Source organism: Artemia sp. Qi Xiang Cuo, chromosome 12 (assembly GCF_049724085.1).
Source record: "Artemia sp. Qi Xiang Cuo chromosome 12, ASM4972408v1, whole genome shotgun sequence".
In the NCBI taxonomy this organism is placed as follows: Eukaryota; Metazoa; Arthropoda; class Branchiopoda; order Anostraca; family Artemiidae; genus Artemia; species Artemia sp. Qi Xiang Cuo.
Genome location: NC_142805.1, coordinates 48,102,194 through 48,122,399, shown reverse-complemented (window position 1 = coordinate 48,122,399; position 20,206 = coordinate 48,102,194). Strand labels below are relative to the sequence as shown.

At 36.5% G+C, this 20,206-nt stretch overlaps 2 protein-coding genes across 8 annotated transcripts in view; both read left to right on the top strand.

The window, feature by feature from the left end:
- The window catches only part of Rift (Riboflavin transporter), a 40,119-nt gene extending 26,672 nt beyond the window's left edge, over nt 1-13,447 (top strand). For all 6 annotated transcript variants that reach the window (XM_089098281.1, XM_089098282.1, XM_089098283.1 and 3 more), the window contains 2 exons: nt 5,030-6,156; nt 11,734-13,447. In XM_089098281.1, the coding sequence (XP_088954407.1) occupies nt 5,044-6,156; nt 11,734-11,931 (1,311 nt within the window). In that variant the 5' untranslated portion in view covers nt 5,030-5,043 and the 3' untranslated portion in view covers nt 11,932-13,447. The remainder of the gene's footprint in view (nt 1-5,029; nt 6,157-11,733) is intronic.
- A 4,709-nt stretch (nt 13,448-18,156) lies between these two features.
- LOC148946207 (meiosis regulator and mRNA stability factor 1-like) overlaps nt 18,157-20,206 on the top strand; it is a 344,665-nt gene continuing 342,615 nt past the window's right edge. For both annotated transcript variants that reach the window (XM_089098280.1, XM_089098279.1), the window contains exon 1: nt 18,157-18,216. In XM_089098280.1, the coding sequence (XP_088954406.1) occupies nt 18,160-18,216 (57 nt within the window). In that variant the 5' untranslated portion in view covers nt 18,157-18,159. The remainder of the gene's footprint in view (nt 18,217-20,206) is intronic.

The window sequence follows — 20,206 nt, the reverse complement described above, 5'->3', positions numbered from 1 at the left end:
CTTAAACCCTTGCCCTGAGGGCTCCGAGGGGGTTTTCATCCTAAAAGATCTAATTTCCTGGACTTTTAACTACGTTGAACAAAATGATTATCTCAAAGTTTTAATTGGAAGTGTGTGAGGAAATGGTGGGCATGAGAGGGGGGTTCGTTGCCCTCCATTTACTTTCAGCTATTCAAAAGGGCACTAGTCCTTTCAATCGAATAAGCCCTTTTTGAAGTTTTAAAAAAACACTTTCTATTAAAACCTCATATGCCCCCAGGGCATAACTTATAAGCCTTGCCTTGAGGGCTATGGGGGGTTCTCATCCCCAAAGAAATTATTTCCAGAACTTTCAACTACATTGAAAAAAATGGCTATCTCAAAATATTGATTGTATGTGTTTAGGAAAATAGTGGACCTGAGAGGGGGACTAGTTGCCCTCCAATTGCTTTCGACTATTAAAAAGGCCACTAGCCATTTTAATTTTTAATGGAATAAGCCCTTTTTGTAGTTTCTACGACAACGCTTTCTATAAAAAAAAACTTATTTGCCCCCAGGGCATAACTTACAACCTTTGCCCTGAAGGCTTGGGGGGGGGGGGTTGTCATCCTTAAAGACCTAATTTCCAAATCTTTCAACTACGTTGAACAAAATGGCTATCTAAAAATTTTGATTGTATGTCTTTCGGGAAAAGGTGGGCGTGATAGGTGGGCGTTGACCTCCAGTCACTTTCGACTATTAAAAAGGGCACTAGCCCTTTTGAATTTTCAATCGAATGCACCCTTTTCTACGACAAAGCTGTCAATAAAAATCTTGTATGCCCCTAGGGTATAACTTATAACCCTTGCTCTGAAGGCTCTGAGGGGGTTATCATCCTAAAAGACCTAATTTTCAGAACCTTCAACTACATTGAACAAAATGGCTATCTCAAAACTTTGATTGAATGTGTTAGTATAAATGGTGGGCGTGAAAGGGGTGTTAGTTGCCTTCCACTCACTTCCTCGACTAGTTGCCTTCCTCGACTATTAAAAAGGGCACTAGCGATTTAAATTTCCAATCGAATGAGCCCCTTTTGAAGTTTCTACGACAACGCTTTCTATGAAAACCTTATATGTCCCCAGGGCATAATTTACAACCCTTGCCCTGAGGGCTCTGCGGCGGTTGTCATCCTCTAAGACCTAACTTTTAGAACTTGCAACCACGTTGAACAAAATGGCTATCTCAAAATTTTGATTGAATGTGTTTGGGGAAAAGGTTGGCGTCACAGAGGGGTTAGTTGCCCTCCAATCACTTTCGATTGGAATAGTGATTTCCAATCACTATTAAAAAGGGAACCAGCCCTTTGAATTTTCAATCAATTGAGCCTTTTTTGAAGTTTTTACGACAACGCCTTTCTATAAAAATCTTATATGCCTCCAGGGCATAACTTACAACCCTTTCCCTGAGGGCTGTGGGGGAGTATTCTCCTCAAAAACATAATTTCTATCTGGAAACCTACTACGCTGAACAAAATGCTGTTTCAAAATTTTGATTGGATGTGTTTGGGAAAATGGTGGGCGTGGAAGGGGTGTTAGTTGCCTTCCAATCACTTTTGACTATTAAAAAAGGGCACTAGCCACTCCAATTTCCAATCGAATGAGCCCTTTTCGAAGTTCTATGACAACTCCTTCGATACGAAGTGCCCTGGTCTAGAACAAAAAGAAAATAATACATTGGGCCAACATCGTTCTTTACTTAGGCAGCGCCATTGCGCTGTCTATGATATAGCCGCCATTGGAATTGCCATATCTTAAAATGTATATTCAGAGGTTTTGATGCTTCTGCAGAGATGCTGGTAAACTTGTGCATTTTTTAGAACTTCGGGCGCTCGTAAAGGTGCTTTAGAGCGCCCGTTCGAAGTGCTTCCCGTCGCCATTAGATTCCCTGTGCTTTCATGTATATTTCCACCAATTTTCGTGCATTTTGCCAGAAATGCACAATTCTTGTTTATGTCTTTTTTATGATAATTATAGATTTTTTTATTTAACGATGCTTTCATTTAATAAAATCTTTGATGTATCTTAACAGCAAAAATTATTTTTGCTGAAATTACTAAATGCGATCATTTTATTACTAACTATGATTAAAATTTTTACCTTTATCTTCAACAAAAACTACTTTGAATATTAAGCCTAAAACAAAATTATTGCTGACATACCAGTCCAAAAACTGGCTTTAGCGGGGGAAGGATATTTTAAGGATCCCAGCCCTTCTTTTTCACAGCGCGAATTGTAAGACAGTCCGATCATTAGGATACATTGGCTGCTAGGGGTAGCTTCAAGATTTTTGTTTAACACAGGGAGGTTTGGTCATAGATGTGTGACGTTGAAGCTGCCAAAATAGATAGACAAAACCTGGGAGTCTAAAGAATTTTAATCTAGTACTTTTGTATGGAATGTAGGTGGGGCTTTGAAATGGCCCGTAGCTATTGCTTTTAGCCGAAGAGCTGTTAGTGCGGATGGTTTAAGTGGAGCTTTGATGTTCCTTGTTTTTGCAATTAGTCAGGACGATTGGGTGGCTTGGACTTGAATTTTTTTTTTTCTTTCACCGGGCCAGGAATTAGCCTTTTTTTGCACTGACTGGTAACTTTTCTTGTTTTTGAATCTAGTCGGGGCTTAGATTAATTTTAAAACGTGTCAGGACTTTCGCTTTGAGTCATCAAGATATTTCAGCTTAGACTTGGCTCGTTTGTCAGGACTTAGTTCTACTTTTTACAAAATCTTGACTATGTTCGTTTTGTTCTCTGTCACGACTTGTGTCGTTTTTATCCCAAGTCGCTCCACAGCTTGAACTTGGATCTTTTTTTTCACCGAGTTGGGGCTTAGCTCATTTTCGCAGTAAGTCAGGACCCAGCTCGGTTTCGCACTAATTAAGAACTTAGCTCGTTTTCGTTTCATTTTTGTGCCAAATATCTCGACAGGTTAGACTTATCTCATTTTATACTGGGTCAGAATCTCTTTTTGCTCCGGATCAAAAAAAAATTATGTAACTTGGACTTTTATGCTGAGTCAGGAGTTATGGGTTTTTAAATCGAGTCAGGACTTAGCTTGTTTTTGAACTGTGTCAGAATTCATGGACTTTTAAGCTGAGTCAGGAGTCTTGGGTTTTTAAACCGATTCAGGACTTAGCTTGTTTTTGCACTGTGTCAGAATTCGGCTCGATCGCATAGCTAGTCTTTCCATAGCTTTTACCATCCTTGTTTTCACCCTGGCTCAAGGATTTAGCTCATTTTAGTACCAAATGGGACTTTTTTCGTTCTTTCTATGAGCTTGTAGCTCGTATTTAGCTCTTTTGTGCTATGCACGTTGAAAGGTTGAACTCAGATCGTTTTTACACTACGTCCCTGAAATTTCACAGCTTTGCTTAGGATCATTTCTGCACCGAGTTGGGGCTTAGCTTGTTTTTTACCTCATATTAGCTCATTTTATCAACATTTTAGGACTTCACTACTTTTCGCTACGAATCAGTATTTAGCACCTTCTGTAGCAAGTGTATCGAGAGGTTGTATTTCGCTCGTTTTTGTACCACGTCACTGAAATAGACTAATCTAGTTTGTATACTTAATCAGGGATTCGCCGTTACGCTAAGTCGGGACTTGACTCGTTTGGGGCTGGGTCAGGACTTAGGTAGGTTTTCCTCGATGTCATGGAACTTTTTTATCTTAGGCCTTACTAATTTTTGCACCAAGTCAGGACATACTCATACCTCATTTTTTCACTAAGCTTTAACTAAGCTGTTTTTGCACCGAATCGGGACTTACCTAGTTTCGGCATCGAGCCAGTCTGTAGCTTGGACGTAGCTCCTTCTTGTATCAAGCAATGATTTAATTTTGGGATTAAGCCATAATCCAGTTTAATGCTAATGTGTATACTAATTTCTATTAGTCCCCCTTTTCACCAGCATCATCATTGACTGCATAACTTTAGATTTGATCCATGTAGCCCTCGATAAACTATACTTGTAACGCCCAAGAAATTGAACTCTCTAGATGAGAAGTCAATGGCTAGTGAGTGTGAAAAAAGCGAGAGGGGGGCACTGGAAGACAAATTTACATAAATCTATCAATGACGCTAAATTCTTCTGGCATAAATAATCGTCTAAACTATTTTTTCAGGTCCTTTGATCCCTTACTTTAAGGGCTATAATCTGTATTTTATGTGCGTATTGTTGCTGCCATTCGAAAGGTTGTACCTAAAATTTTGTAGCTTCTAAGATATTGACTATAACGTATGCTTCCCGCAAAGATATGATCTATGGGGCCGGTATGTTCAATCATACTTCAACCCTCTTAATATGCATAAGGTCCGTAATAAACGTAAACGTAAGGTATAATCTTTTGGCGTGGCAGTGACGATATGAAACATCTTAGATTTTATTATTGTCATCTTTTCACTAGTTTTTCCATGCAAAGCGCAATTACTAAAAAAAAGGGTGCTACTGTTACTCTGGGCAGAGGTTGATGATTATTTTGTAGCTATGGTTTAAGTTCGGGGAGAAGGTCGTTATTATGGTACGTTTAGATTCACCAATGGAAGTATCATGTGGCCTTTAAGAATATTTATGGAAAAACTGTATTGTTTCATTATGATTCCATAATGATATCGGAATTTCAAAATTGGATTTGTCATGGAGGCAGGTACATTTTGCATTGTAGCTGTGAGTTCCAATCCTGTAGACGGCTTTAAAATAATCCAAGCCGAAGCTATATTAGTTTAATATGTTTTTTTTTTTTTTTACGACAGAAGCGTTTTACGGGAATTTGAAAACAGGACTGGGAACGGTAAGCTAGAATGTTTCTACTTGGCAAAAGAACTTTATTATTTTTCAGGGAAGCCAAATGGTTTTATAGATCTTAGGATCGTTTTACCAACCTACTCAGCTTACCATTTAAGTCGATATCTAAAACTATCTTCAACTTTTTTTTATATATTTTGTTTCCATAGTTACCTTTTTGAAATGATTAGAAATAGACGTGCACTTAAATTTGACTGCTTTTTTGTTTGTTTTTTAGACTGACTACCAAAAATGAACTTGTCTTGGCAAATTGGAAGCAGTCGCCGAAGGCGTGAGCTTCTAGTTGACATCTTCTCCGTTTGCTTTGGAATTGGTGCCTGGGTGGCAGTAAATGGACTTTGGGTAGAACTCCCACTACTTGTAGCTGCTCTACCGGAAGGATGGAATCTACCGTCGTATTTGTCGATTATCATCCAAATTGCGAATATTGGGCCCATCGTATGGAGTGTTATGAGAAGCTACTCAAGAAACTTGAAAGAAGGGCCAGGAATTTACACAGTACTGACTGTGGGAATTTTGGCTAGTCTTCTTTTGGTGTTTTTGTGGAAAGAAACGTCAGTGATTTTTGCTGTAGAACACAGCACGGCTTTGCTGTCTCTTGTGTTTATACTGGCGATTGTTGACTGCACAAGCTCAGTTTTATTCATTCCTTTTATGGCTGTTTTTCGACAGACATACCTAACATCTTATTTAGTTGGCGAGGGACTTAGTGGACTACTTCCGAGTTTGGTAGCATTGGTTCAAGGTGTAGGTGGCAATCCAACATGTGTAAATATAACTGTGAATGGTACAACAGTTTTACAGCCATATTACAAAGATCCTCTTTTCAGTGTTGAAGTATTTTTTGCTATATTATTTGGTATGATGTGTGCCAGTCTGGCTGCATTTGTTTCTCTTAACTTCGTGCCAGCTTGCAAAAAAGAAAAGGTGAAAAATCTTGAAAAATTAGAAGTTCGATACTCAGAAGCACCGAGCTCAAATTCAGCATCCCCGGTTCCTGAGGATGATGAAGAACTTCAGAGAAGAACGATTTCGAGAAGAACCTATTTTGTTTTATTAGCTGCTCAGGCGTGGGTCTGCTGTTTAAGCAATGGAGCTTTGCCAAGCATACAATCATTTGCATGCTTACCTTATGGAAACACAGCCTATCATTTGGCGGTGACACTTTCTTCAATGGCAAATCCTTTAGCATGTGGTATTGCATTTATATCCCCCAAATGGCGTGGAAATGTTGTCAGTGGCTGTTTCATCGTCGGTACGGCAACTTCGATTTTCATTATAGCCATGGCTGCCATGAGCCCGTTCCCACTCCTCGTAGGCACAACTGGAGGTGAATTTATTACGGTAAGTCAATTATTTTACGTTTAATTTTCTCATTTATTTGTGCGCAGTTCTCCGAGGAGCTCATTCCGTCTCCATTCCGTCTCCATTCCGTCGCATCACTCCTCAAATTTTCAAGAGGGGCACAAGCTGCAAACAGGTTTTTGTGGAAATCTTAAGAAATTGAGGTTTTTGTGGAAATCTTAAGAAATTGAGGTTTTTGTGGAAATCTTAAGAATTTACATGGGAAATAGTGAATTTTTCTTATCCTGGGATAGCATTATCATGGTGACCTCCAAACGTTGTACAAATCAACCTACGTAGCCCCCTTCACCTAATAGACAATCGGCATACAGACATTTATGCAAAAAAACCTGTTTGGGCTTGAACGATAAATAGGAAAAGCTAAAAAGAAACTAAACGTAAAAGAAAATGCTACCATCTTGCCTATAGACTCAAAAAGCGTAGCCTATATCTCTTAATTTAGAAAGATTACCTGGTAGCAAAACTTAGGTAAACCTTATTTTTTTTCCAGCTAGAGTCACTTGGTAAAAATCACTTACCTTGCTAAATATTAAGAAAAATCAAAGAGTATAACAAAAGCTACCGGAATATTTGATTGTCATAAAAACGTCAAATTACAAAATAATCTCTATTCTTGCAGCAGAACTAGGCATTTTCCGCCTCACCTGGCATCTGAAATATAGATGTTACGTGGAGATTTTTTTAACCAAAATGGACTTTCCATCCATCCTTCCGCTGCATCTTTTGATGCAAGCAGTTTCAAGTCTGAAACGAGACGAAGAGTCTGCCTGACTCTTCAAAGAAAGCTATGAAAAGCACATCTGTGGGCTATAATGGGTGGACAGGGAACCATGTAGATACATAGGAGGAATAAGTATCTACTGAAAGAGGGGGGGGGGGAGTCAATATATGGAAGTGTTGATGGCTAACCGTGCGTTATTGCAGAGTACAGAGGAAAAATCGGGTTGAGATAGGTGTCACGATCAATAGATTCCATCGAAACGGAACATGAATGAGTAGTATGGGGTAAATGTCACCCATGAGCAAAGCAGGATAATGAAGTGGAGAGCAGAGGTACTGGGGAAGTAGGTATTGGCAGTCAATTAGAATAGAATACTCAGGGAGTGGATTTGGAGGAAAGTTACGCTTTAGTAAGTTACACCTTAATGCGGCCAAAACACTTGCGGTTTGAGGACTATGATTTCTCAAAGAACTAATTCGACCAATTAGTCGACATCGTTCAACTCCTTTAGAACTCGGCGCGGTTCTTTCCACCTTCTTCAGCTTGTTGCTGCGTTCAAGTATTAGGATGAGGACCTCTACTCCCTCCTTGAGATCCCGCCGGGAGCCCCTATTATGCGGGATAATTTCTGTTAACCTTTCAAGTTTTTATGTCGAGCTTTGCTTTCATTTGGAAAAAAAATTATTTTTTAATTTGGATTTTTTCTCTTTAAAATGAAATTCAGAGGCGTCCTAAATATAAGAAAAACTATTCCCTTCCTCAACTTCCCCGCCCTTTATGTCTGGACTCGGTATATCTATAAGAGGGAGTTGGTAATGTCTAACTATGTTTATTTAGCACAATAAAACAAGACTATGTTAAATATGAGGGGGCTACTGTCCCCTCCCCAGCCCTTCACTCCACAGGTGAATTTTTCATCATAGTATTTCAACTACAAAAACTACCCTTTTATGCAAAAAAAAAAGAAGAAGTTGTCTGAAATAATTGGGGTAACTCTTATCCCCTCAGTGATTATGTCGTATACTTGTTATCATCCACCAAATGAAAGGATACTAAGCATTAAGTCCCCCGACTGTTTTAACCTGAAGGCCACCCCATGAAAAGAGAAAACTTCGGGTTTAAATATGTTTTTTTTGTGGCTTCAAGCACCCCCCTTCCCTAACAAAAAGACCCACTGACCCCTGTCCCTCCCCCCAGATACTAATTGGTACTTTATAACCGTTAGTAATACTGTATAAGTAATATACAGTATCTGTTCATTTTGTACGGAATACAGTTTTAGAACCCTGATAAACGAAAAATTGTCCATATCTATTCGAGTAAGTTGCATTTGTAGGTGTAGCACTAAATTACAGCTGCAAAAATAGTGTTATTTCGACTTCATTCAGTTATATACTTGTTATATCTCCTTTATTTTTCTTCACTTTGGGAATGGTTCACTTAAACCGAGAAAATAAACCTTCATTTGGTCAAGGGCGGATCTAGAAGAAAATCTCGGGGGGGGGGGGGGGCAATGTGACAAGGGTCCCAATAAGCAAGTTCTTGGGGGGGGGGGTGACAAGGGTAACAATAATTTACCAAATTGACAAAATTTACTTAAAAAAAAGTGGAACAAAGAAAAAAAAGGAATGAGGGCGACAGAAAAAAATGTTGGGGGACGGGGGGGGGTGCTCTCTGACCCCCCTGGATCCGCCAGTGCATTTGGTGCATTTGAAGCCCTTGAGCTTCCTTTTATGAGAAAAAAAATTAACTGAAAGTAAGAAACGACGTTAAAACTTAAAACGAACAGAAATTATTCCGTATATGAAAGGGGCTGTCCCCTCTTCAACGCCTCGCTTTTTACGCTAAATTTTTTTACTGTTAAAAAAATAGAGCTGTGAGAAAGTCAAACTTTAGCGTAAAGAGCAAGGCGTTGAGGAGGGGATAGCCCCTTTCATATATAGAATAATTCCTGTTCGTTTTAAGTTTTAACGTCGCTGTTTACTTTCAGTTAAAAAAAAACTTGTTTTTTATAAATTTATTTTCTTAACATTTTTTTATTAATGCAGGTTTTTTTTTTGGCTCATCGTATATGAATAATTAAAAAAAAAATTGCACATAAGTTTTGATTTTTTTTGGTTTAATGGCTATTTCGAAACTTGTTTAATTTTATTTACGGACTTTTGAATTATTAATAGAAATACATAACATGTGAAATACCTTACGTAATGAACTTCTGTATTTATAGATTTTTAACACACATATTAGGGGGTTCGCCCCCTAGTCAATACCTTTCTCTTTAAGCTAAAGTTCAAATTCTGTTCCAATTCTTTAAAAAATAACCCCTTAATCACAAAGGCCGTTAATTAGAATAAATAGCTCTTATAAAAGTACTAAAAAATATTTGGCTTAAAGAGTGAGGTATTGACTAGGGGGTGAACCCAATCACATACGTAATATATTCTTTTCGTTTTAAGTTTTGATGTTGATCATCACTTTCAGTTTAAGAAACCTGTTTTTTTATTTAATTTCTGATCTTTTTCAAATAATGCTGGGAAATCCGGCGCCCCCTTCATAGCAATGTCCCTTCCCCCATGAAAATTTCCTTCATGGAAAGATCCTCCCATATGAACCCCAACTCACCCCCCCCCCCCCACCTACCAGAAAAAATCCCCCTGAAAACGTCTGTATACTTCCCAACAACCAATACTATATGTTAACATTGGGTAAATCTCTTAACTTTCAGCCCTCCCCCCGGGGACTTCAGGGGATAAAGCAATTCTAATGTATATATCTATCCTATTGTCGATAATATTGGACAAAATGGATATTTATATATGTTTATCGGATCCCTTTGGGAAAAAAATGAGCATGGGAACGGGCCTAGTTGCCCTCCATTTTTTTGGTCACTTAAGAAGGGCACTAGAACTTTTAATTTTCGTTCCAATGAGCCCTCTTACGATATTCTAGGACCTCTGGGTCGATACGATCACCCATGGGGAAAAAACAAACAAACAAATAAACACGCATCCGTGGTCTTTCTTCTGGCAAAAAATGCAAAATTCCACATAGGTACTTGAAACCTCTACAGTAGGGTTCTCTGATACGCTGAATATGATGGTGTGACTTTAATTAAGGTTCTATCCTTTTTAGGGGGCCTTTCCCCCTTTTTTCTAAAATCAGCCAAATTTTCTCAGGCGCGTAACTTTTGATGGGTTAGACTAACTTAATGAAATAAGACTTGATGAAACTTACATATTTGAAATCAGCATTAAAGTCTGATTCTTTTGATGTATCTATTGGTATCAAAATTCCGTTTTTTAGAGTTTTGGTTACCATTGAGCCGGGTCGCTCCTTACTCACAGTTCGTTACCACGAACTGTTTGACAAAAAAAATTCAATCCCTAACTTTTGTTACATGCATGACCTTTTGGAAGTCCTATTAGGTGTAGAAAAGTCTTGTCTAATAAGGTCAAAAAAGTTAACAGAGTTTTATCCTGTGAACACGTTATGACTCTTACGACTGAAGACATCATTGCGACAGATTGTAATGTTTTTAGTTTTTATTGTCTATTTACTAACCTACCTTTTTCTGTAATTCAATTGAGTTTTTTAGTTTGTTGGTGAGCATAAAGAAGTTATTATTATTAATTTGCATTGGTAAGGATGAATACACCACCCCTGGACAAGATAACCTTTAAAACTGGGACACTACATAAATAGCTTTCCCATAGTTCAGAAGCGACTGACTATATCAGAATTTTTGCTCGATAGTATTTTGTCCCTATTTTAGCCAAAATTGTTTTTTTTGCAGCACAAAATGACATAAATCATTACTTTTGTTATCGCGTTATAATTGTTTTTCACTTTAAAAGAGGATTGCAACTTTAAATTTTCTTGCGAATGAGCCTTCTTCTGATGTATGATGACGACTGCCTCGACACGATCACTCCTTGAGAAAAGAAAAAGAATAAAAAAGAAACCAACAACCAAACACGTATTTATGACCACCTTTTTTGAGAAAAATAGGAAATTTTATACTTTTGTTGATGGGCTCTGGGAGCCTGCGTTTCAAGGTCCTTTGGTATACTGAAATTTTTGGTGTAACTTCCATCCAGAGATGTTCAAGGGGGGGGGAGCTCAGGCAGCTGCCCTGGGTTCCATTGCTGGGGGTTGTGTGCTTTGATCAAATGTTTCACTTTGATTCGGCCTTTTTTGCTTATATTTGAGTTGGGAGGAGGCGCTGTAATTTTTTTCCCCGGGCATTACCAACTCTAGGAACGGCTTTGCTTTCATCGAGACCTTTTGTGGGTGTTCCCCCTTTTTCAAAAATTATACACGTTTTATAATGTTCTCAATTTTTGACAGATAATGTTGAACTCGGTAAATCTTCAAAATAAAAGAGCAGTAAAAAAAAAGTTTCATGGCATGTAATAAAAATTCTTGTTTCTGGAAATCTGGTTTCTGTTAACAAGGGTAGCTATTTACTTACCCTTTCATATGGTGAATGGTTTCAACTGTCTACGCTAGACTTCCCTATGGGTTCGCTTGTGGAGAGAATTCTGGCATAGGTTGAGGGATATGACACGGGTTGTTCATAAAAATTGGCATATGAACCTTAAGGGGCTATCCTGTCAAATCCATCTTCTGTTTTTTTTTTTCAAGCAAAAGTAAAGCACGGTATATATAAGTAAAAGTACTAGAGATGCATATGGTTCTTTTGCAGCTATAGCTGAAAATTGCGCTAAGAAAAGAAAATTATTTGTTTTCTTTATGATTCAAATTTAATTTATTGTAATATTTAAATTTTATGTTCTGGAACTGAAAGATCATAACATTTATTTTTTTGATTGCAGGTGGTCTCTTGGATCGTATTTGTCGGTACTTTATCTTATGTCAAGATGCAGATTGCAACAAGACTCCGAGAGCAAGGAAATGGAGCGTTGTTCTGGTTTGGAGTAGCAACTCAAGTTGGATCTTTTCTTGGCTCTGTTGTGATGTTTGTCTGTGTTAACGTTTTTTTGTTATTCCAATCGTATTACCCATGTTCCTAGACCATTTGCTCAGCTATTTATTGTTCCTAGGATTGCATAAAAAGCGGTGGAACATTGATATTAATTCAAGCAAGCTCAGTGGTACATGCAATAAAATTGCCACACCAAGAGTGTGGGATAGTGGTAAGAGAGGGTTTTGGCACCTTAGCATGGGTTTAGAAGAAATTAAAAAAAATTGTTGTTGCCACTGATACCACAGCAGCACTTAGCAGAATTACAAAAGTTCAAAGCCAACTCTATTCGGATTTGTTTTTTAGTTTGAATTTCAATTAAAGAGCTGAGTGTGTTTGAGTCAATCCTGAAATTTCCTTAGAGCTGATAGACTTTTTTGTTCTCTAACAATGGTGCTTATTATAAGGCAGTTATCGCTAGCTTGTTATATGGAATATAAACTAGATTTAAAAAATGTACACAAATAAACCCGTTACGACCTTTTGGTAAAAGGAACTCTTTATTGTTTTTATTTACATTGTTCAAGTCAACTTTGTGACACTGCACGTTAGTGGCGTTGATTGTCTTTTCTCCCGGAATTGACCTTAAATTTCCTGTACTAGCATATCATAATCTTTGGAACCTCATTGAGATAAATATGTATTTTTTTTTTTTATGTTGTTTTGAAAAATCCATTTTTTCTTGTTTTGACTCTGGAAAGGCGGCAGACTAGACGAGTCATTACAGAGATGTGTATCGGTCTCATATCGGTTTTCTATTCAGTTTATTAAAGCAAATACCAATAGATCAAAGAATATTGGAGACTAATAAGAGAGAAAACTCAAGTTTTTTTCCGAGAAAAAAAAATAAAAAAAACGGGAGCCAAACGCCACATTGCATGGCCTTGTGAAGCTATGAATCTAGCTATTTAAACCCAAAAGTAAATATGGGTTGTATTTATCTCATGTTCTGTAATTTTTCTCTACAAAGAAAGACCCACGTTGCCAAAGTTGCCACGTGGACAAAGAAAAAAGACCCGCGTTGCCAAAGGGAGGCAAGAGGTATATTTAGTACATTTTCGTCGACTAGCTTCTATCCTTTTAACCTAGAGGTATTTAACAATCCAGAAAAAGAGTATAAAGACAAAGAAATTTGCTTACGCTCAAAAAATTTCCTATTGCATCCAAAGAAACTTGGATCTCTAATTTAGATCTAAATTCAAAGATTTTGAATTAAACCCAATTTATGCTTCTTAGGATTTTTTCTAATTTTTTGTGTAATGTTGGATTGGCAATGGTGCTAGCAGTTGTTAATTATTATTACATTGAAGCTGAAACGACAAATATTGACTCCTAGTCAGTTTCTTGTTTTCTTTGCCAAAGGATGCTAAATCTTGAATTACAGACACAGAATCACAGTTCATAAATCTTTGCTGTTCTTTGATTTGGCTTGGAATAAAAGTTAGCCAATGTTCCAAAGTTTTGCTTTTTGTGCAACTTTTTATTTGTGTTCACTACTCTTAGTTTTTAGCATTGAATATTTTGTACAGTTCTCAGACATTTAGTAAAGTTATTTTAATTGGGTATTTTTTCAGCAGTACTGTTAGATTGTTCTTCAGTGACTTTCGTGGTTTCTTATTACCATTTTTTTTTTTTTACAAATGAGTCACAAAAAAAAACAACAAAAAGACACAACATTGAAATATCCATATAATACCACAAAGCAAAGCTAAACATTGACCCTTAATATCAAAATAGGTCCTAACGCATATTAGCGTGTTTGGGACGACCCAAAAGAGACACATAATTACTAAATATCAATAATTTCATTTTGAATTATTCAACTTTATTTTAATTCCTCTCAAATATTTGATAACTTCTCAATTTCATTTTCAGACAAAATCAGCATTGAATGTTTTGGTTTGACTTTTCAACCACTTACTCCAGCGATTCCTATAGTCAGGGACGTCCTGAGGCTCATTTCATTGGGGGGGGGGGCGATCTTCATAAATTGTACCGAAACGTTACCTGATTTATGCCGAATTTTCTGCAGTAAACATTAATTTTACTGAATTTTTGCCGATTTTGCCAAATTTTTGCCGGAATTTTTGCCACCGGCGAAAATTTTTACCGAATACAAAAAAAGTTGGGGAGGCGACGCGCCCCTCCCTGCAACCCCGGCCCTTCGGGACACCCCTGCCTATAGTAAAGAGTCATGTGCCTAACATGCATTATTTTGCCATTTGTTTCGTTTTTTTCCGACTACTTCGTATCGAATGAGTGGTCTTAGACATTTATAAAGGGACTGATTCAACTGAAAACTTAAAGTTCTAGTATTCTTTTTAAAAGTTCAAAGTAACTGATATTTAGCCACTTAGAAAATTTTTGCCAGAAGTGATTGGGCCAAGAAAAGCCTAATGTTCAAAAACAATGGGCGGGGGCATAGGAATCCTAAGATTGGGGGCCAATAAGGGTGGAAAACTTTCCGATCGGATCAAAAGTTATATTCTTCAGACTTTGGTCTAAAATGACCCAAATACAGGTGAAAATAGTAGATAAACAGGTTATCTCGAAAAACGGAGTCTGACAAAGGGTCAGAAACTTTTTTTGAACAGTTTGGAATACAAAATAGTAAGTTCATGGGCCAAGGGCAGTCTAATGTACAAAATGTGGTTTGGCGATGTGGGGCCCAGAAAATGGCAAATATTTTTTCCAAGTGATTTAAAACTAATATCTTTAAGTACGTGCATTTACTTAAACAAATAAACAGTTACAAACAAAATAAAACACAAGAAAATTCTTTTAACAAGTGGTGATATTCAGATACGTTTGTATTCCCAGGATCTCTTCAGCCTTATTGAAGACAAAAATTTACGCATATATTCAATCCATATGAGCGAAATTTCTACTCCACCAAAAAGTTCAAAGTAAAAGACTTATAGAAAATTATTGCACAAAGCCTTGGTTTATCAAACATTGCGAAAAAATGCCCGAATTTTTCCCAAAATTTTAATTATAATCCAACATTTAAGTTCTTAAGCAGGAGATGGACAACTTATGAATATTCCGACAATCCACCTTAATCTACATGAATAAGGTCGAATGTTCTACAATTATAATAGGACTGTATCAACTAAAAACGAACCAAGATTAATCTGTTTTTAACATTCTCCAAAAATATCTTTTTAAAGAAACGTAAAGAGTCACATTAAAACCTAAAGTGAACGGAAATTTAGTCATGTAATAACTAAACCTCAAAAACGATACAAATTAACATGAATTGATTTATGAAACTGATTAGGTGATATTGGTTCTGACATGTTATTTTGTATCATTAAAGCTAAAATCTAACCGCAGACATTAACTTGTGTCCAGAAAGACGACCTAGTGACGTCCTTATGTAAATTTTGACGGATTCAATACGAAATTCTTCTTCCTAGAACATTTCTGAAAAGAAAAGGTTCCTTTGGAAAAATGTTTAAAAAGTAATACCTATAATATCAGTCAGATCTGCGTGGCTGTCACTAGCCAAGTTCTTTGGGAGCGTGGGAGGCAATAGATTTGTTTTAGTCGCGGATAATTTTAACTATTGCGTTTATTTAAGCAATAATTGACAGAATGCTCGTTTTTTCATATTTTAACCTGGGTAAGAATCACATTTATAAATCTAGTTATAGCATTTATACAACTAATATCACAAGGATTTATAAAACGAATTAATCGCCTAGCTATGATTCTTTTAATAGTGTTTGAGGTTTTTTTTTCGCTTGAATGGTATCGGATAGAATTATACAAGAAAATCGGCTGAGTTTAACTAATCGTGCTCTTTGAACTATTGAGAATCTCATAAACAAATGGTACCCCACTGATTTCATACCTTTCTGCACGAGTATAGACTGAGGGACAAATAGGAATTTCGAAAGAAATAGTCGTCCGTTTCAATTTGATGCTGTTGTAATAGCTATAGCGCCGAAAGGGAGTTTTAGTAGATTATGAAGTTCTGCCTGCAGAGGGGATGTTTACGACTAGGGGGAGTCTTTCAGCTGCTAAGACCTTCCATTTGGGGAGGCACAGCTTGTAGAGGTGCCTGATTTAGAGCTGTAGCCGAACAATAGAAAATGATTTTCTTTCATTGTGTTTTCAATGAGGTGCAACTTGGCCTGAGCTAGAGTGTCTGTTATTTCTTCCTTTTTAGCATTTGGAAGAAACTCCATTAGCTTAGGATAAGCTGATACTGAGGAAGGTGCGTAGCTGAATAATGGCTTGAAATGGGTTGTTGTAATAGGGTAATCTATTTGAGTATGCAATACATTTTTGAGAAAATGTGGATTACATCCAATTGTGAATCATGTTAATGACTGCAAATGTTTTGATGGATCCGAATCAAATGAACCATTGATAATAATTTAAGCAATTGCAGCTAACTCCATTGAGGTGTGTCAATTGAGTTATTAAGGAGCTTTGTTTGTTTGGCCGAAGGGTGGAAACTTGGTATTATAATTAAATTCCTTCCACCCCACTATAGTAGCCGTGTCCACTTTTTGCACGGCGTGCACAGATTTGAGTGGCTTGATCTGCGTAGTGTCCGTCAGACAGATATATCTTGTTTCAAGACAATATTGTCTATGTTTGGTCAAAATGGAATCCCTTTGCGAGGATGAGTTTGTTGGAAGTCTCTCAATCCCAGGTTCGTATTTCCCATTGACTCTTCAGAGATTGTCTCTATTATCTGGAAGTAGTGTATAGATAGATTCAATTGAAACTGTTGAAGTGCACATTTATTTCATACTAGACGACGTTTATCCTAATCAACCTGATGGTATGACTTATTTAATGGAAGTCGCGCCTGTCCTTGAAAATTTCTTTGGAGCATTTGTTTCTGCATGAATGTGTACAGACCTTCTGGGTGTCTCAGGGCTTTCTTCAAAAAGGAGAAAGAACTTCTGCCATAAAAGGCTGAGAAGAAAGGTTTAGCTAATATCTTTAAAAGAGGAAAGGGCCAGTATGTTTCGGTTTCTTAAGGGCTGCATTTATTTTATATCAAAGTTTGAGAAATTTTCACAACCTTTACAAGCTCTGAAATCCTCGATCTAAAGTCTCTATTTACTCCCCAATTTGTACTTATCAATAAGTATAAATTGAAACAGTCTGAAATTAGTCGAATTTGGGTGGTTTTTGGAAAAAGCCGTGAGTGTATTAACCAATACCACTCTGGCGAAAAAACTATCCGATACTTTTCAAAGCATCCTTGCTAGATAACTAATTAATTTTATCAACTTTTCTTGCGTTAGTTGTAAAAAAATTTTTAAAATTAGCTACATAAATGCTATAAAAGCATGAAGTATAAAAGGAATGAACATTTTGTTATTATTGACGATAAAACAAAGTGAGTAGGAATTACAAATGAGTTGAAAAAAATCGATTAGCTCTCCCCTAAAACATTTTGGCTAGTGACACTCCTGCAGATGAGACTTAGGTTTAATCGCGAAACAAACAAAAGCCTTTATGAACAGCGGAGTAAATTCATTTTTGATTTACGACTGTCCCAAACTTTCTTTTGTCTATGCTTCAAAGTTCATTGCACATAAATTTGTACTGTTTCTGATGTAGTCTAATAATGTTAAATAACAACTTTGATTAGCTAAGGGTAATAAAAGTTAGATAACAAAAACAGTTTTCAAAAATGTTCAGTAAAGTATTAATTAGGTGTTAAATAAAAAAGAATGATAGCTTGAAATAAAATCCGGGTTAGCTCACTAAGCTAGCCTTTCTTCAATAATATATTTAAGAAACTAAAAAGAACATTTGTTAACCGAAGAGATTAACTAATATTAGCGCTTCAAATTTGTCAGCAATTTTTTCCACAATAACTCGATTTGTCAAAGAAGATCTCGACCGAATAGAATTTACTCAGCTCTTGAGAAACAAAATTATAGCTAAAATTTGTCTTATGACACCGATAAAAGGGCCTTTTAGCACAGACAAAAAGTATGTGACACATTATCTATGTGACCTATTTTAGAACGTTAAAAAAAGGGTCAGGTATTCGGATGCCTTTAGGTTATGTGTGATAACGTTCATGTGCGCTAGAAACCTGTGATATTGAGGATAGACGATCACAAGCACCAAATTGATTGGTACAGTAAAATTATTTCAGTCAGACGTCTGCATTACATACTTTTTGTCTGTGCTCTCATTCAAGACGGTAACAGGCAATTAGCTAACTGCCTAATGTGACAACGCAGCAAACTCGTTGCCAGCAATTGTGCAAAGCTACCAGATTTAAATGAACAACATCATGGAAAATGAACACAAAAATTTGGTCGGAATATTTTGGGATATTGAGAACATTCGAGTAAATATGCAGTATATGCGACTTTAAATATAAATAAAAGTGTGGATCAGGGGCACTTTTTACTGAACCGAAAAAATTCTGTTTGCCCCTTTAAATCTATCTACATAGGTATCTTGTTCCTAAAATTGCATGACTCTAGCCTATTCCAATGGCTGGCCAGTAAATTTTTGGCAGTGCATATTATTGACTTTTAAATAAAGTAAACATTCCACTCGATGCCTTTTTTAATGCTCATTACAAATATAATGACCATTTTTGTTGGAAATGAATTTTACACCCATCCCTATATATAGCCTACCAATTCAGAGTACATATTTGCACATTAACAAAAATGATTATTGTATTTGTAATGAGTATTGAAAAAGGCATCAAGTGGTATGTTTACTTTATTTGTAAGTCAATAATAGGCTATACACTGCCAAAAATTTATACTGGCCAGCCTTTCCAGAAGAAAACAGTTTAAAATTCAGAAAATTGCTTTAAAAACTTCTGGGTAAAATTCTACTTTAGTTACTTTTACCTATCTTGGAAAGGGCTGAGGTTAGGAAAATGAAACTTTCAGGGATGGGTCTACAGGCTAAAATATGTCCTGGGAAGGTATTTTGAAGTACTTATATCCTTTCCGTCTCCCTCTAGAGGGTCCTAAAATTTGCCTACATGACAGGTCTATAGGCCTATCTGTTGAAATTTTGACAAAACAACATTTTATCTTAATTTTCAGTTATCAGTTTCTTTTTCTCTGGCTTCAGTTCTGAAAATGCAATTCCTATTATTTGAGTAGAATTTTAAGTCATATCAATGTTAATTTTCAAAATTTAGGAAATGTATTTGCATATCTTTAAAACTCTATAAATCAGGATTGAGCAAAGTTTTGAAGCTGAAAACAATTTTGTTGGACTTCATTTTAAGCAGAAGATCTATATTACAAGGTTTCACTTTTATAACACACATATTTTTAAAGGTCATCAAAGGTCAGGACCCTCTAGAGGGAGAAGGAGTGGAGGTAGGTACTTCAAAATACCTTCCCAGGACATACTTTAGCCTGTAGATCTATCCCTGAAAGTTTCATTTTCCTAACCAAACTCCTTTCCAAGATAGCCAAAAGTAGCTAAAGTAGAATTTTACCAAATTCTGAAATAGGGTACTTGCTTTAATTGTTCCTTGAAGCACATCACCTTAATTTGCCCCTGTCCTAATGTGCAAATATATAGCCTAGGCTAGCTCAAATTATAATGGATATAGCCTACCTATTCAATTTTACTGTGTTTTTTTTTGCTGTTGATGTTGCTTCTTTGTTTGCTATTGAATAAATTTAAACATAGAGTTCAGGATTTTGTAGACTGTTTTTTTTTTCAAGAGATCAACCCCTAAACTAGTAGGCTACCCATTGCTTCTCTTTAATCTCACCCCTTCCCAAGGCCATACCTAGGATTTTTTTGGAGGGGGTTTTACTAAAAAAAAAAAAATTGGGGGGATTTTTACACAAAAAAAACTAAAAAAACATACCAAATTTGTTTATATACATTTTTGGATAAATATCAACCAAATCATATTATTGAGTTAGGAATGAAGTGAATACACCCTTTGATGCTTTTTTTTATGCTGATTATGAATATAATAATCATTTCTATTGGAAATGAATTTCAGCCCCCCCTATATATACCTAACCCAGCCTAACCTAACCCTGAATTGGCATATATAGGGGGGGATGAAATTCATTTTCGATAGAAATGCTTATTATATTTGTAATCAGCATAAAAAAAGGCATCAAATGGTGTATTCACTTTAGTCCTAACTCAATAATATGATTTGGTAGATATTTACACATTTTTGTTACATTTTCCACTCCTGACAAACCTTTTGGAGGATGGGGGGGGGGTTCAAACCCCCTAACCCCCCTTCTCTGGGTACAGCCTTTGCTCCTTCCTGTTGGATAAGTTGTGCACCTCATAATATACATTTCTACTCTATTTTACAACAGGGGACATCA